This window comes from Mustelus asterias, chromosome 3 (assembly GCF_964213995.1).
Source record: "Mustelus asterias chromosome 3, sMusAst1.hap1.1, whole genome shotgun sequence".
Lineage (NCBI taxonomy): Eukaryota > Metazoa > Chordata > Chondrichthyes > Carcharhiniformes > Triakidae > Mustelus > Mustelus asterias.
Window position 1 is genome coordinate 72,560,920 of NC_135803.1, and position 15,804 is coordinate 72,576,723.

General features: G+C 43.7%; 1 protein-coding gene across 1 annotated transcript; it reads left to right on the forward strand.

Moving 5' to 3' along the window:
• The first annotated feature begins 30 nt into the window (after positions 1-30).
• On the forward strand, positions 31-13,888 carry cep19 (centrosomal protein 19). Its single transcript, XM_078209191.1, has 3 exons — positions 31-178; positions 10,610-10,896; positions 13,191-13,888. The coding sequence occupies exons 2-3, from the start codon at positions 10,767-10,769 to the stop codon at positions 13,553-13,555; spliced, it is 495 nt and encodes a 164-aa protein (XP_078065317.1). The 5' UTR covers positions 31-178; positions 10,610-10,766; the 3' UTR covers positions 13,556-13,888.
• The last annotated feature ends 1,916 nt before the right edge of the window (positions 13,889-15,804 follow it).

The following is a 15,804-nucleotide window of genomic DNA, read 5'->3' on the forward strand; positions in this document are numbered from 1 at the left end:
CGAGATGCAGAGAGTTACGGATATTTCGTTCTGCAGAACTATTTTTAGTGTTAAAGTAGGTTTCTGGCTGAGATGATTTTTAAAAAAATCTCAAGCATTGCATCAGTCGGCCGCGGAGAGGGGTTTTTTACTGGCTGGGTTACCATGGGGACAGGGAGGTTGTCAAGGCTCAGTTCAGGTTTGTATTGAGAGAAAATAAGATTTATTTTAGTGATTAATGAGAGGAAGAAAGCTAGTGAGAGTTTCATGTCAGTATCGAGGTAGTGCCGCACTGTCAGAGGATCAGCACTGAGGGAATGTCGCCTACATCAGCACTGTGGGAGGGTCAGTGCTGAGGGAGGGTCAGTGCTGAGGGAGCGCCGCACTGTGGGAAGGTCAGTACTGAGGGAGGGTCAGTGCTGAGGGAGCGCCGCACTGTGGGAGGGTCAGTACTGAGGGAGGGTCAGTGCTGAGGGAGCGCCGCACTGTGGGAGGGTCAGTACTGAGGGAGGGTCAGTGCTGAGGGAGCGCCGCACTGTGGGAGGGTCAGTACTGAGGGAGGGTCAGTGCTGAGGGAGCGCCGCACTGTGGGAGGGTCAGTACTGAGGGAGGGTCAGTGCTGAGGGAGCGCCGCACTGTGGGAGGGTCAGTACTGAGGGAGGGTCAGTGCTGAGGGAGTGCTGCACTGTGGGAGGGTCAGGGCTGAGGGAGGGTCAGGGCTGAGGGAGCGCCGCACTGTGGGAGGGTCAGTACTGAGGGAGCGCCGCACTGTGGGAGGGTCAGTACTGAGGGAGGGTCAGTGCTGAGGGAGTGCTGCACTGTGGGAGGGTCAGTGCTGAGGGAGCGCCGCACTGTGGGAGGGTCAGTACTGAGGGAGCGCCGCACTGTGGGAGGCTCAGTACTGAGGGAGCGCTGCACTGTGGGAGGGTCAATACTGAGGAAGTGCCGCACTGTGGGAGGGTCAGTACTGAGGGAGCGCTGCACTGAGGGAAGGTCAGAACTGAGGGAGGGTCAGAACTGAGGGAGCGCTGCACTGTGGGAGGGTCAGTACTGAGGGAGTGCCGCTCTGTGGGAGGGTCAGTACTGAGGGAATGCTGCACTGTCAGAGGATCAGTACTGAGGGAGCGCCGCACTTGGGAGGGTCAGTACAGAGGGATCGCCGCACAGTGGGAGGGTCAGTACTGAGGGAGTGCCGCATTGATGGAGGGTCAGTACTGAGGGAGCGCTGCACTGAGGGAGGGTCAGTACTGTGGGAGGGTCAGTACTGAGGGTGCGCTGCACTGTCAGAGGATCAGTACTGAGGGAGCGCCGCACTGTGGGAGGGTCAGTACTGAGGGAGTGCCGCACTGTGGGAGGGTCAGTACTGAGGGAATGCTGCACTGTCAGAGGATCAGTACTGAGGGAGCGCCGCACTGTGGGAGGGTCAGTACTGAGGGATCGCCGCACTGTGGGAGGGTCAGTACTGAGGGAGTGCCGCATTGTGGGAGGGTCAGTACTGAGGGAGCGCTGCACTGTGGGATTGTCAGTACTGAGGGATCGCCGCACTGTGGGATTGTCAGTACTGAGGGAGCGCCGCACTGTCAGAGGGTCAGTACTGAGGGAGCGCCGCACTGTGGGAGGGTCAGTACTGAGGGAGCGCCGCACTGTGGGAGGGTCAGTACTGAGGGAGCGCCGCACTGTGGGAGGGTCAGTACTGAGGGAATGCTGCACTGTCAGAGGGTCAGTACTGAGGGAGCGCCGCACTGTGGGAGGGTCAGTACTGAGGGAGCGCCGCACTGTGGGAGGGTCAGTACTGAGGGAGCGCTGCACTGTGGAATTGTCAGTACTGAGGGAGCGCTGCACTGTTTGAGGTGCTATCTTTTCGCTGAGGCATTAAACTCTTTCATGTGGATATAAGATTTCATTGGCACTGCTTTCAAGAAGAACAAGGGAGTTCTGTCCAAAGTGTATCCCACAACCAATATAGCCCAGTGGCAAATTGCAGTGTGCAAATCTATCTGCCATGTTTCCTACGTGACAGTAAAAACTGATCAGCCTTGAAAAAAGTTAAGTGGCTGCAAAGTGCTTTGGGATGCCCTGTGGTTGTATAAAGCACTATAGAAATACAAGACTTTCTGGGGTTTTTTCCATTTAGTTACTATTTAAAGATGTGAAATTATTTTAGTAATTAATAAGTGTTCTATCAAACTGCTCACAAAATTGTTACGGCACGTAAGGACACTATTCGGCCCATTGTGTCTGCATCAACTCTCCGAATGAGAATTATGACTTAGTGCCTTTTCTCCTTACCCTTGAACGTTGTTACTATTCAAATAATCATCTAATGAATGCCTCGCTTGATCCTGCCTCTACCACTCTTCCAGGTAATGCATTCCAGACCCAAACCACTCTGTGAATGAAAAAGTTTTCTTTCGCATCACATTTGCTTCTTTTGCAAATCACTTTAAATCTGCGCTCTTTCGTTCTTGATTCTTTCAAGAACAGGTGCAGTTTCTCCCCATCTACTCTGTCCAGTCCCCTCACGATTTTGAATACCTCTATCAAATCTGCATTAGAGTGCACATATTGACTCAGTAGAATGTGACAATTGGAGTTTGGTGACCAAGGGAATTTAAGGGTTTAAATAAGGGTTAATTGCTACCTTAAGTCTAGTTTTTCTTTAAATTAGCAATGAACTAAAAGTTGCTCTTTGGGCTGGAAGAAGGTGAGTTTTAGTTTTAGCTTTAAAACAAGGCTAATTCGGGCTTTGCTGCATTGGCAATTAATTAGATACAAAAACAGAAAATGCTGGAAAATCCCACTAGGTCTGACTGCATCTGTGGAAAGAGAACAGAACCAATGTTTTTGTGTCTGGATGACCCTGTGTCAGAGCTTAGCTTATTAGACCAACTGGCTTAAACAGGTTTCCAGAGGCTGGTTGAGTATAAAATTAGGCATTCTTAAAGTGGTGCTTTTGTCTGTACTGGAGTGTGTATTTGGGCTGCAATAGAGTGTGACAATTGGAGTTTGGTGACGGGAGCCAAGTGAACCTTTCCTGGGAAAGAGGAGCAACAGCCTTGGTAAGTAGCACCTGGTGAGTATTTCTATCATCTTTGACATGCTCTGAACTGGAGAAATAAAAGTTAAGAGAGTTGTTTAAGTCATGGCAGAGTAGGTTGACCATGTAGAATGCTCCTCTGGTGCGATGTGGGAAGTCTAACAACAACAGGTTTATTTGGTAGCAAAAGCCTTACCCTTAACCTGGTGTTGTTAGACTTCTTACTGTGTTTACCCCAGTCCAACGCCAGCATCTCCACATTGCGATGTGGGAAGTCAGAGACACTTCCAGTCTCCAGGGTAACCATGTGTGCAGGAAGTGCCTACCACTGCAGCTACTTGAAATTCACGTTTTAGAGCTGAAGTTGTAACTGGAGTCACTGTGGAACATCCGCAAGGATGACATCTTCATGGATAGCATGTACAGTCACACCGCAGGTAAAGAGTACACAGGTAGAAAGGGGATGGTGACCGGCGGACAGAGCAAAAGCACCAGGGAGGTAGTGCGGGGGGAGGGTGGGGGTGGGGCAGGTGGATGAAGAGCAGGAGAGCAATAGTGATGGGGATTCTATCATTAAGGGAACAGATAGATGTTTCTGTGGCTGCAGACATGACACCAGAATGTTATGTTGCTGCCTCGGTGCCAGGATCAAGGATGTCACTGAGCAGCTGCAGGACATTCTGACAGTGGAGAGTGAATAGCCAGAGCTTATGGTCCATATTGGTACCAATGATGGAGGCAAGAAGAGTGGCGAGGTTCTGAAAGCAGAATATAAGCGAGGAAATAAATTAAAAAGCAGGACCTCAAATGTAGGAATGTCAGGATTATCCCAGTGCCATGTGCTAGTGAGAGCAGGCATAGAATAGCCAGATAAATGCATGGCTGGAGAGATGGTATAGGGGCAGCTCGGTAGCACAGTGGTTAGCACTGCTGCTTCACAGCTCCAGGGACCTGGGTTCGATTCCCGGCTGGGTCACTGTCTGTGTGGAGTTTGCACATTCTCCTCGTGTCTGCGTGGGTTTCCTCCGGGTGCTCCGGTTTTCTCCCACAGTCCAAAGATGTGCGGGTTAGGTTGATTGGCCATAAGAGGGGAAAAATAAAGTATGAGAGTAAACTTCCAAGTAACACAAAGCAGACTATAAAAGCTTCTTCGATGAGTGTATAAAAAGATTAGTAAAAACAAACATAGGTCCCTTACAGTAGATTGGGAAATGTTGATGCACAAAGCATGCAGGTATAATAAGCAGTTTGGAAGGTAAATGGTATGTTGGCCTTCATTGCAAGAGGACTAGAGTACAGGAGCAAAGGTCTCTTGCTGCAGCTGTACAGGGCCTTGGTGAGACCACACCTGGAGTATTGTGTGCAGTTTTGATCTCCTTATTTAAGAAAGCCATGGAGAAGAGTGCAGCGAAGGTTCACTAGATTGATTCCTTGGATGGCAGGATTGTCATATGGGGAAAGATTGGGTTGACTGGGCCTGTATTCACTAGAATTTAGAAGAATGAGAGGGGATCTAATTGAAACTTAGAAAATTCTGACAGGGCTAGACAGACTGGGCTGTTGTTGTTCCCTTTGACTTTGGGGGGATCCAGAACAAGGGGTCACAGTTTCAGTCTTAGGACTGAGATGAGGAGAAATTTCTTCAATCGGAGGATGGTGAATCTTTGGAATTCTCTATTACTTAGAGCTGTGGAGGCCAAATCACTTAATATATTTAAGAAGGAAATAGATAAAATTCTAAACTCTAAAGGCATGCAGAGAGCTCTCCGAGTGTGGCATTGAGATAGAGGGTCAGCCATGATCATGTTGAATGGTGGAGCAGGCTTGAAGGGCTTCCCCACCACTGACGTTAAACTGACTGGTCCTAATTGTTGGGCTTATCCTTACCAACATTTTTGAACAAGGGCATAATATCATTTCCAAGGTTCAACAATGCATCCTTTCTTGTTGCACAGGATACATACTGCTGTAGAAAAGATTCATAAACACAATCATGGAATGTTTACTCCTCTCCACCCTTTACACTACCACTGTCCCAGTCTATACTTGAAGTTTGCCATTATAACTATTCTATAATGTTTACACCTCTTTGTAATTTCCCTGCAAATTTGATCTTCTACATCCTTCCCACTAGTTGAGGCCTCTATACCATGTCGAGAAATGTCATTGCATCCTTTTTGTTCTTTGACTCTAGCCAAATTGATTCTGTCCTTGAACCCCCTGGGATATCCTGTTTCTCCAGCACTGCAATGTTCTCCTTAATACCACCACCTCTCCCTCTTTTCCTGTTTTCTGAACACCTGATGACTGCGCAATGTTCAGCACCACCCACAAGTCCACAAATACTGAAACAGTCCATGTCCAAATGCAGCAAGACCAGGACAAAATCCAGGCTTGGGCTGATGAGTGGCAAGTAACAGGACCATATGATTGCAGAACCACATCCCCCTTCCTAGATACCCAATGTGGATCACAACCTTTGGCTATTTGCCGTCCCCTAGAATAATGTCCTGCAGCCACTCGGTTACATCCTTTACCCTGGAACCAGGGAGTCACTGTACCATCCTGGAGTCATATCCACAACCACAGAAACAAACGCCTATCTGTTCCCCTAACTAACAAATCCCCTTTCACTATTTTCTTCCTCCCCTCCTGCACAGCCAAACCGCTCGTGGTGCCTTGAACTTGGCTCTGACGTACTCCTCTGAGGAACTAGTGCCCTCACCAGCTTCAAAAATGGGAAACCAATTTCTGAGCGAGACCCCAGGGGAAGCCTGCACTATCTGCCTGGTTCTCCTGGACTTTCTGGCAGTCACCCATTCCCTCTCTGTCTCCAAGCTACTAATCTGCATTGTGACCATCTCTCTGAACGTGCTAACTATGTAGCTCTCAGCCTCACGGAAGCTCCACGGTGACTCCAGCCGCCGCTCAGTTTCTGAACTGGCAGCACTTCCTGCACATATGGTTGTCTAGGGCACCGGGAGCATCCATAACTTCACATTAAAGGTCATGCATTCCACTCGAGAGCTGCCCTGCCATGTCTTAACTTTACTTCCCTTACGTTTATTTTACTTTGGATTACTTATATTATTATTCTGGTCCTGACTTTCCTTATTCCTGATGTTTCTCATTTAAATCCAAGTGTCGCTGCTTCTTTAAAAAATACACTTTGCTAATTTACAGCGATTTAAAGACAATCCCCAACAGCAGTTTCTTACCAACCATGGTTTTCCTGTGGTGCCACTATTTGTTTTTATACTCTCCTTTCAAACTCAGTGCGGGCTGAGTTGCTGAATGGTCCACTGCTTCCCCAATTCCTAGGTAAGGGGAATGTGCCTGCTCTGCTCTGCAGCCACATCCTGGACTCAGTTGGATTCATCCACTTCTCCCTGGCTCTTCTGGTGGTGGTTACTGCCTCCAGGGTCCTCTTTTATAGAAGGCTTTATTAGTGGTGAATGGGTGTTGTACTAATAATACCAGTGAGTATTTTAGTACTGACTAAATAGCAGTTATGTTAGTAACTCATCACAGTGAGAGTAAAAAAGCTGTAAGATTGTTTTTTTTTCTTTCTTTCAAAGGACATGGGCATCGCTAGCTATTTTGCCCGTCCCTAATTATCGCTGAGGTGGTGATTTTGAGTCACTTTCTTTAACCATTACAGTCCATGTGGTGTAGGTACACTAATAGTGCTGTTTGTAAGGGCGTTTGAGAATTTCGACCCAGCATCAGTGAAAGAATGGTGATATGGTGTGCGGCTTGGAATTTGCAGGTTATGATTTTCCCATGCATCTGTTACCCTTGTCATTCTAGGTGATAGAAGTCACGGGTTTGGTAGGTGCTGTCGAAGGAGCCTTAGTGAGGATGTTGATAGTGGCAGATTCAGCAATGATAATGCCATTGAATGTCAAGGGGAGATGATTGAATTCTCTCTCGTTGGAGATGGTCATTGCCTAAACATTAATTGCCATTTATCATCCCAAACCTGGATGTTAGCCAGGTCTTGCTGTAAATGGGCACCGGCTGCTTTGGTATTTGAGGAGCTGCAATATCAATATTGTTTTTGATAATGCCTTTGAAGTAATATTATCCGGTAGGCACTTGTCAGAGCTATAATGAAAAATTGGAAGTTTCACTGGAGAAGGTGATAACAGAAGGAAGAGATGGAGAAGCAGAATGGTTTAATAAGTGAATTCTAGAACATGGTGGCTGGACTCTTTGCACAGCATTGTCGGGCTGAAGGATGTTACAGAGATAGACAGGAATGTTGCTACAAAGGGATTTAAGCACAAGGATAACAAAAATTAAATTTATGTTTAAAATTATGAAGGGCTCAATAAGAAAGATGGGCAGCACATGGTGACACAGTGGTTAGCACTGCTGCCTCACAGCGCCAGGGACCTAAGTTCAATTCCAGCCTTGGGTGAGTATCTGTGTGGAGTTTGATTGCAGGTTAGGTGATTGGCCTTGCTAAATTGTCCCTTAGTGTCTCAAGCTATGTAGGGGGATTAGTAAATACGTGGGGCTACAGGGATAGGGCCTGGGTGGGATGCTCTGTCAGAGAGTCGGTGCAAACTCAATGGGCCTCCTTCAGTACTGATCTATGATTCTATGAAAGGGGTAGAAGAAGACATTTCCACTTGTGGGGGAGCCAAAACTGGGAGGGTATAAGATGGTCACCATTAAGTCCAGTAGGGAATTCAAAGGAAATTTCTTTGTCCAGAGTGTGATTAGAATGTAGAACTCCAAATGGGATAGTTTAGGTGAATCACTTGGATGCACTTGAGAAAATACATATGAAAGGAATGGAAAGAAACGTTGATGGGGTTAGACAAAGATAGGTAGGAAGAGGCTAGTGTGGAGCATAATCATTGACCTATTGGACTGAATGGCCTGTTTCTGTGCTATACTTTCTAATTGTGTACATTTGAATTATTGTGGTTCTGGGAGTCAATGATATGTTGATGTTTGTGGGGGAGTATGACCAGAAGAGTTCTGAAATAGTCGAGTGTAGGTAGTGGTAGGCAACCTAGGCTCTTCAGTGGACCGCACAAGACCCCCTCCATCTCAGTGTGCTGCAAGACTGAAATCGGGCATGTTCACTAACCATGACCCTATGAATGAGACTGAATTCATTTAGTACACGCCAAATATTGCTTAATGAATTATAGAAAATGCTGAATCATTTATATATTAATAGAACTATTAACTTCAAATGGCAAAACCAAAATAAATATTCATGCTTTGATTGGATGCAGAGGAAGCGCACAGCTCTCAGTCAATGTTATGTGAAATCAGCACGATTCTTTGCTTTGCGTGCATGTCACTTTAATCAGACTGGTAGGAAAACTCTACACGGGCAGAAACCAGTGGAATTATTGTGGCAATCCTGCGCGTGGACAACAGTCAAGAAAATGTCTCATGGGCCGCATGTGGCCCCCGGGCTGCAGGTTGCCCACCACTGTGACAGGCACTGATGCAGCTTGCAGCAGCACAGGGGTTGAAACAGTGCAGAAGCATGTGATTTTACTGTGATGGAAAGGATATGGGAGTAGAATCTGTTCAAACTCAAATAGAATGCTGAATCTGAAAACAGTCTAATTGAGGCTGAGACTAACGGGAGGGCAGTGGAATCCGTGTTAGGGCATAGTTTGTCCTGGGAAATCAAAGCAATGGAAGGAATTTTCCATTCTCTTCAGAGTGCTGGCTGAGGGGAGAAAACTGGTGCACAGCTCGCAGGCTGCATAGCTGGCATTCTCTTCAGACAATCCAGCATTCTGTGCATAAAACTCTGGAGGCATGGCCCATGCCGTCACATTGCGGGATGGGAAAAGGACGCTCGGATCTGCAAAATAAAACAAAGGGCCCCCCCTGCCCACATGCACGAGGGGGGACCTTCCACCTTCCTACATGCACAAGGAAACATCCCTCCCACCACCACCAGGGTACGACCCAGCTATCTTTGATGTTTCAGAACAACAGAAAGGTTGCACCACGTAACCCACAAGTTAAGTCATTTTGAAAACTGGTGCCGGGGGCTGCGCTGAAGGGCTAAGAAGGCCACATCTGACCCCCAGATCTTTGAACAAGCCTGGTCTAGAAATAAGGGGTCTCCAATTTAAGGTAGAGATGAGGATTTTTTTTTACTCTGAGGGTTGTTAATCCTAGAATTCCCTTCCCCAAAGAACAGTGAAAGCAAGGTCAATGAATATTTTTAAGGCTGAGTTAGATAGATTCTTGATTGACAAGGGAGGCAAAGGATATCGAAGGCAGGCAGGAAGGTAGAAGCCACAATCAGATCAGCCATGATCTACGAAATGGCACAACGGGCTTGAGGGGTTGATTGGCCTACTCCTGTTCCTAATTCGTATGTCCTTTTGAACCACCTGTAAGTTATTTAGAACTGAATAATTTTACAGCTGTTTATTGAAAACACCTATGGAAAGTTCAAGGCTAACAGTAGCACAGAATGTTACCAGCGTTGAAAAATATGACATTGGTTACAAACAGCTGCTGAGTAATGGAAAACCAACCCCTATCTTTCATCACATCCTGTCAACCAGGCAGCTTCTTTGGGGCACCAATTACAGCTTTGAAAGTCAAAACTGTCTGATAATTCACCTTTTAAAATTAAATTTGGCTTTCATGATCGCGCATTATGGATATGCTTGGTGTGCCATTGCACTGTGTAGTCCTAGTTTCCAACCCATCTCTGGGCTGAGTTTATTGGTCTCAGCCAGGACTGTGGTGAGCATTACAATTCCTTTCAGTGTCTTTGGGCATGAGTTGACAATTTCAAACAGTCATCCTGTTCTAAATTGCCTTTCACTAGCCACTGTTCAACAGGATAAAGGTCCCTTTGTGTAGCCACAGTTGGAGCCCACAATGACGAGTCTCACCCGTTAGGTCAACTGGGCTGCTGACGTCAAAAGAAAAACTCTTCCTGTCACCAAATTTAGGACAGAGATGGAGGGCTATGGTTAGAAAAATGATTGTTCAACATATTTGTGAATGATGCTCACATCAACCAAGGACCATAGTGAAGCAGAATAAAATATTGTGTACCATATATCATTAATATTGTAAGATGAGTTTTCCTAATGGCTCAGTAAGTAAATATGCCATATGGACCAGGAAGGCCCAAATTTACATTGACCTGTCTGGTTCCAACCAGCAATGCAGTGAAGAACTACTATTAAGCTCATGGTCCCAGGAATGGAAAAAATCAGCCACTGATTCTGGGCACGCTTGCTGAGCAGTGAACCTTTATGGAAAGCACCTACATGCAGACATGATCGGCTCACTATTCTTGAGGATCATAGTCAAATTCCTTGTGGATACATACTTGTAAAGTTTTTTGCTTCTGACCAATGGCTACTTCAAGAAGTTACTGGAAGGTACCAATGCTAATTGAAGCATTTTTCAGGCAGATAGATAGATAGATGGACCTGTTCCATTTATTCTCAAGAGTTATGATACACCAGTATTCAACACTGCTGCCACAAACTGCCATCTGTTCGAGACACAATGTTTTTCCTCTAATTTTACAGGAGAGATTCAGACACTTGTACTTTACTTATTTTTCTCTCCATACAGGATATTCCTTGTGGATTATTCTTCACCAATGCTTTAAAATGTAGAAAAAAGGGTTATGAAAATTCCTGGAGCCAGTTGAGTGTCACAACTTCACCAATTCTCTGAACCTTGCTGATCCATTGCCTGCAGGCTGAAAGGATCTTGTGGCTGCAGCAAGATGGCCTACATTCCAAGGAAGTGTGGTGTTAAGTTCAAACCACCTGCCATTGTTTTAATCTATGACGATGAAAATACTAAAAAAACCCGACAAAGGCTGATACCTGTTCGAAATTTCTCCAAATTTTCAGGTGAGAACCTAGTTTTATGTTTATTCCCAATTAGGCCATCAAACAATGCAACATTCAAACAGATGCTAATCATAACAGAAAGGGAGAAATTACAATGATCACCTTATGGAATGCTTTTGCAGTGCTGTACGCTACGATTTCAGTAAAGCATGCTGAATAAGTGAAATTCTCCATCCGCTTAGACTGTTAAAAAGAGCAAACACAATGAAGAGAATATTTTCCTTTCCAAATTTAGAACATTTTGTGTAATATAACTACATTGCACTAGGTTACTACACATTTGCCCACTGGTATAGTAAGTGGTGGGAGCAAGTTAAGAAGATGTACTTAAACCACGAGAAGCTATCTCACAACATGAAAACTCTTTTGGTTAAGTGTAACATATTGCAACAAACAATGTAGTGACAATCTGCATAGGTTATATACCACACTCCAGGGATAGTTTATTGATTGTGAAGTATTTTAAACATCAATGGAGATTTGGAGCACATGTTTTTGTATTTATTTCTTTAAGAAGCGAATTAAACCTGCTCAGGATTTCATGCTGGAAATATGTCCACAAATATTGATCTGGATGAATAGTTGATTTGAAGAACTGTGAGTTCTTCCAATGTGTGTCTGTTGCCAACCACCAAAATAATACAAAGTTAATAGCTCATCTCACTCCTCACAGGAAGGTGCACCAAAGTGGCTTGGAACATTTTCCCACGTTGGTGGGGTGTCATCACCTCTGTTACGCTTGTGCTTTCATGAGAGGAAAAGATAAACGGGCTGGATCTCTTTTTTTCCTCGTTGAAGAAAGAAAGCTAAGGGGTGTCCTAATAGAGATCTTTAAAATTATGAAAGGTTTTGACAGAGAATGTTTCCACTTGTGGGGAAGAGCATAACTAGTGGCCATCAATAGAAGATAGTTACCAAGAAACCCAATAGGGAATTCAGAAGAAACATCTTTGTCCAAAGAATGGTGAGATTGTGGAACTCACTATCACAGGGAGCAATTGAAACGAATAATAAAGATGTTTTAAGGCAAGCATATGAGGGAAACAGGAATAGAGAATTATAATGATAGATTTAAATGAGAAGATGGGAGGAGACTCGGGCGGAGCATGAACATGAAGTATCAACATCCTGGGGGTTACCATTGACCAGAAACTGAATTGGACTAGCCAGGGAAGGCAGCTCACCACCACCACCTCAAGGGCAATTAGAATGGATAATAAATGCTGGCCTAACCAGTGATGCCCACATCCCGAGAATGAGTAAAAAAATAAGTTGATCTTTCTCTACAACCTAGCTATGATTGTAACATTATATTCTGCACTCTCTCATTTCCTTCTCTATGAACGGTATGTTTTGTCTGTATAGCACGCAAGAAACAATACTTTTCACTGTATGTTAATACATGTGACAATAATAAATCAAATCAAAAAGAAAATGAGCATCCGCATTATCTGGCTGGACTGAAATGCCTATTGTGCCATATCCTATGTATATTGGACAAGAATGAGACTACTTCACTCCATTCCTGTTTCCTTTCCTTTTATGAGGACCAGTTGAATTATAACAGATGAGAAATTGGGCTACAAATTAATGCCAATAATGGGACAATGAGGGCTCAGAAATTGGGGCACATATCAGGAAATCAGGTGATGAGGTCAGTGTGTTAGCCCTGATGGATGGAAAATTAAGTGGGACTCACTAAACACCATGTCCAAATTCTTGATGTGCACTCTGGTAATGCAATGTTCTGCAGTGATTTATATTTATACAAGAAAAGCCGGGAGTGGGACACAGCCATTCAGCTCATTCCTCTAGAATCATAGAATTATACAGTAGGCCATTTGGCTTATCATGTCTGTGCAATCTCTTTGAAAGGGCTATCTGAATAGTCCCACACCTAGGCTCTTCCACGCAGCCATGTAAATGTCACCCCTTCCAGTATTTTTGAAAGTTACCACTGAATCTCCTCTTGCCACCCTCGATACATTCACACATTAATTCTGCATTCATGGACAGTGTGGTGTTGTGAGGTTACTCTCCTAAAATGGAACTGCATTGGATATCAGTTTGGGGGAAGGGGCCAAAGGCCAGGTTGACATCACAAAAGACTCTACACTGGGATTGCATTTCCCCTGCTATTTGACCTTTGAATAACTTCAAAGTTATTTGCTTCCTTGTTTATGCTTCAGTTGAGTCAATGTTGTTAGAAGGGATAAAAAGGAAAGAAATGGGAGAAATATTAAATCGTGACAGTATATAATATATTTTCTCCTTTTGAAAATGTTTGACCATAGATTGCAGCCAAGCTGCAGAACGGATGAAGAATAATCCCCGGCACCAAGTGTATCTGAATCACGTGTCACAGCAGCAGCTGCAGAAATTATACCAGGTACTGCGGGATAGCCTTAATGGACTGAGCCTTGACCAGAGTCTGAAGGCCATCCTGAGGGAAAGGTCTATCAACCCAGAAGAGGATCTCAACAAACTTGATGATGATGAATTGGCAAAAAAGAAAAAAATTATGGATGAACTGTTTGAAAAGAACCGAAGAAAACCCAATGACCCAGAGTTTGTTTATGACCTGGAAGTTGATTTCCCACAAGATGGACAAATTGAGTCATGTGGCTGGGATGAGGAAGACCAAGATGGAGAGTTCTGATTTGTCTTTTGTTTGCAGAACTGTCAGTGTGCATCCATGATGGCAGAAGAATAAGTGAGTGGTCAGCTAACCTTGGCTGACCAGCCTATTAGTTGCATTTAGAGGCATGGAACAGGTTAAAGGGGACAGGGACAAGTTTTGTTATCACTTATGAGTAAACTGCAAATACTAAACAGCAAACAAAATAGCTTTTGTCCCCATTAAGGTGAGGGACTTTGTTGCTGGAGAGGAAAAGATGTTATGGTGCGGGTAATAGACCACCAAATAATTTCAGTCCCAAGATGTCAAAATTATTATCAATAAATGCAAAATAAGATCTTTTGCAGTTCTGCCAACCCAGTTTTATTGGGAAACTGATGATGGTGCCTTTATTTGATGGGCCACCCTTAATCTCATGTTTTCAGAACAGAAACATTTGCTCGCACTCAGTGTGTCAATTTTTTCACCAGATAACTAGCCTGATGTTTCCATTGATTTGCTTTGTTTGAAAACCTGTTCTCAAAGGTTTTCTCTGCTTTTTAACCGCTTGCTTCAGTTCTCAGCTAATCCTGTAGCTAATACGTGCTGATTCCTTAGATATTTTCAGATGGTCCCCACTTCCTAGACCTTTATCAACTCGTGCTCATTCTTGCAGAGAAGAGTATATGGTACCTTTTAAATTAGGGTGAAGAGAAGAATTATATTTTTTGAAGACTTGTATTTTTTTTTTAAATCTTCCAAAGTGGGGAGCTGAAACCATGGTGTTAAAGTTCCACTGTTATTAGGGGACTGATTTGATTTTGATTTTTCATTAGGCACTCTGCTCTTTCTTTAAGGTGAGTAATTTTTGTTTTAGATTGATGTCTCTTGACCTTTTAAGAGTAAGAGAGGTTGATATATTTTATTTTTCAATTTTGATAATATAAAAGATCCCGTGGCTTTATATCCGCTCTTTAAATGCAATATAGTGGCAACCATCAGGCTCTGGAGGTTTGTCAATCTTAAGTCCCATTATTTTCTCCATTTTTATAAACTTGCATTAAATTCAGTTAAGTTCCTCCCCTTAGCTTAAGGTTCATTGCACCACAAAATTTTAGTTCTCTTCCTTGACTATGAAAACAGTATTTAATTTTGCTATTTCATTATTAACCATCATAATATCTGTCATTCGTGTTAGGGTCCCAGGCCAGAACCCCAATTCACATTAGGAAGCCAGACTAAATCTCAACACTTTTTTTATTTTGGCATAAATGTGAGAATAGGATGCTTCACTCCAGGAGTAATTCAACTGACAAATTAGAGATCTTTTATCAAAACAAACTTTATTCACACCACAGTTTAAATATAGCTCAAACAAAATGAAGTAGCTTAACTTTTAACAGTTGAACGATAGTTAGGAAAAATGAAAGGAAACAATGCTAATTCTTAACTTATCACTATTTCAGTTCCAAATAAGTAACATTTTTCTTATGGGCTTAAAACCCACTTTAAATATAGTTAGCAAATCCAGGTATGCTTGCAATAACTTGGGTTAACAGCCTTGAAGCTTTCAGAGAGGTTTTGATTTTCAGAGCAGCCTACAGAATTTTATCTTTAAACAGCCCCAGCCAACAACTGAACAGAAAACTGTTTCTCTCTGCTACATACCTAGCTCCTCACATTAACACATCATCATGTGACCCTGCACACCTAATCAAAACCCCAGCTTCCATTCCTTTAATCAAAAAAACCCAGGGGAAATCTACATTTATAAACAAGAGTCCATTGCCCTCTCCTAAGTAAACACTACTAGGCTAAAATGAGTAATTATCCTGCTTCCCCAGCATCTGAGCCATATTCCTTCCAGCCATACCAGTTACCTGTAGAACAAAACTGAACTTTAAATATTCTACAAAAACATAAAATATATCAATAGCACAGTGTCATCACACCGGTATCTGTCTTTAATGGGCCAATATCAGTTGGCCCATAATATTCCCCTCATCACATTCTTAGTATATTTATAAACTTTTATTAACTTTCATATTTAAGTTTTTATTCATACTCCCTTTCTGCAACACTTGGGATGCTTTATTACCCCTTATTGTTTTTAGCTCCTATTCCTCTGCAGCATAGGGAACAAGACAAGACAATATCCACTTATCCAGTATTTCCCAATCTGGGTTCCACGGATGGGGTTCCCTGGGAGACATCCAGGGGTTCCGTAGTAGGTCCAGCCACTGTAAATTTGAAAAACGCTGTCCTTCCAGGTTGTCCAATTGGAAGTGATT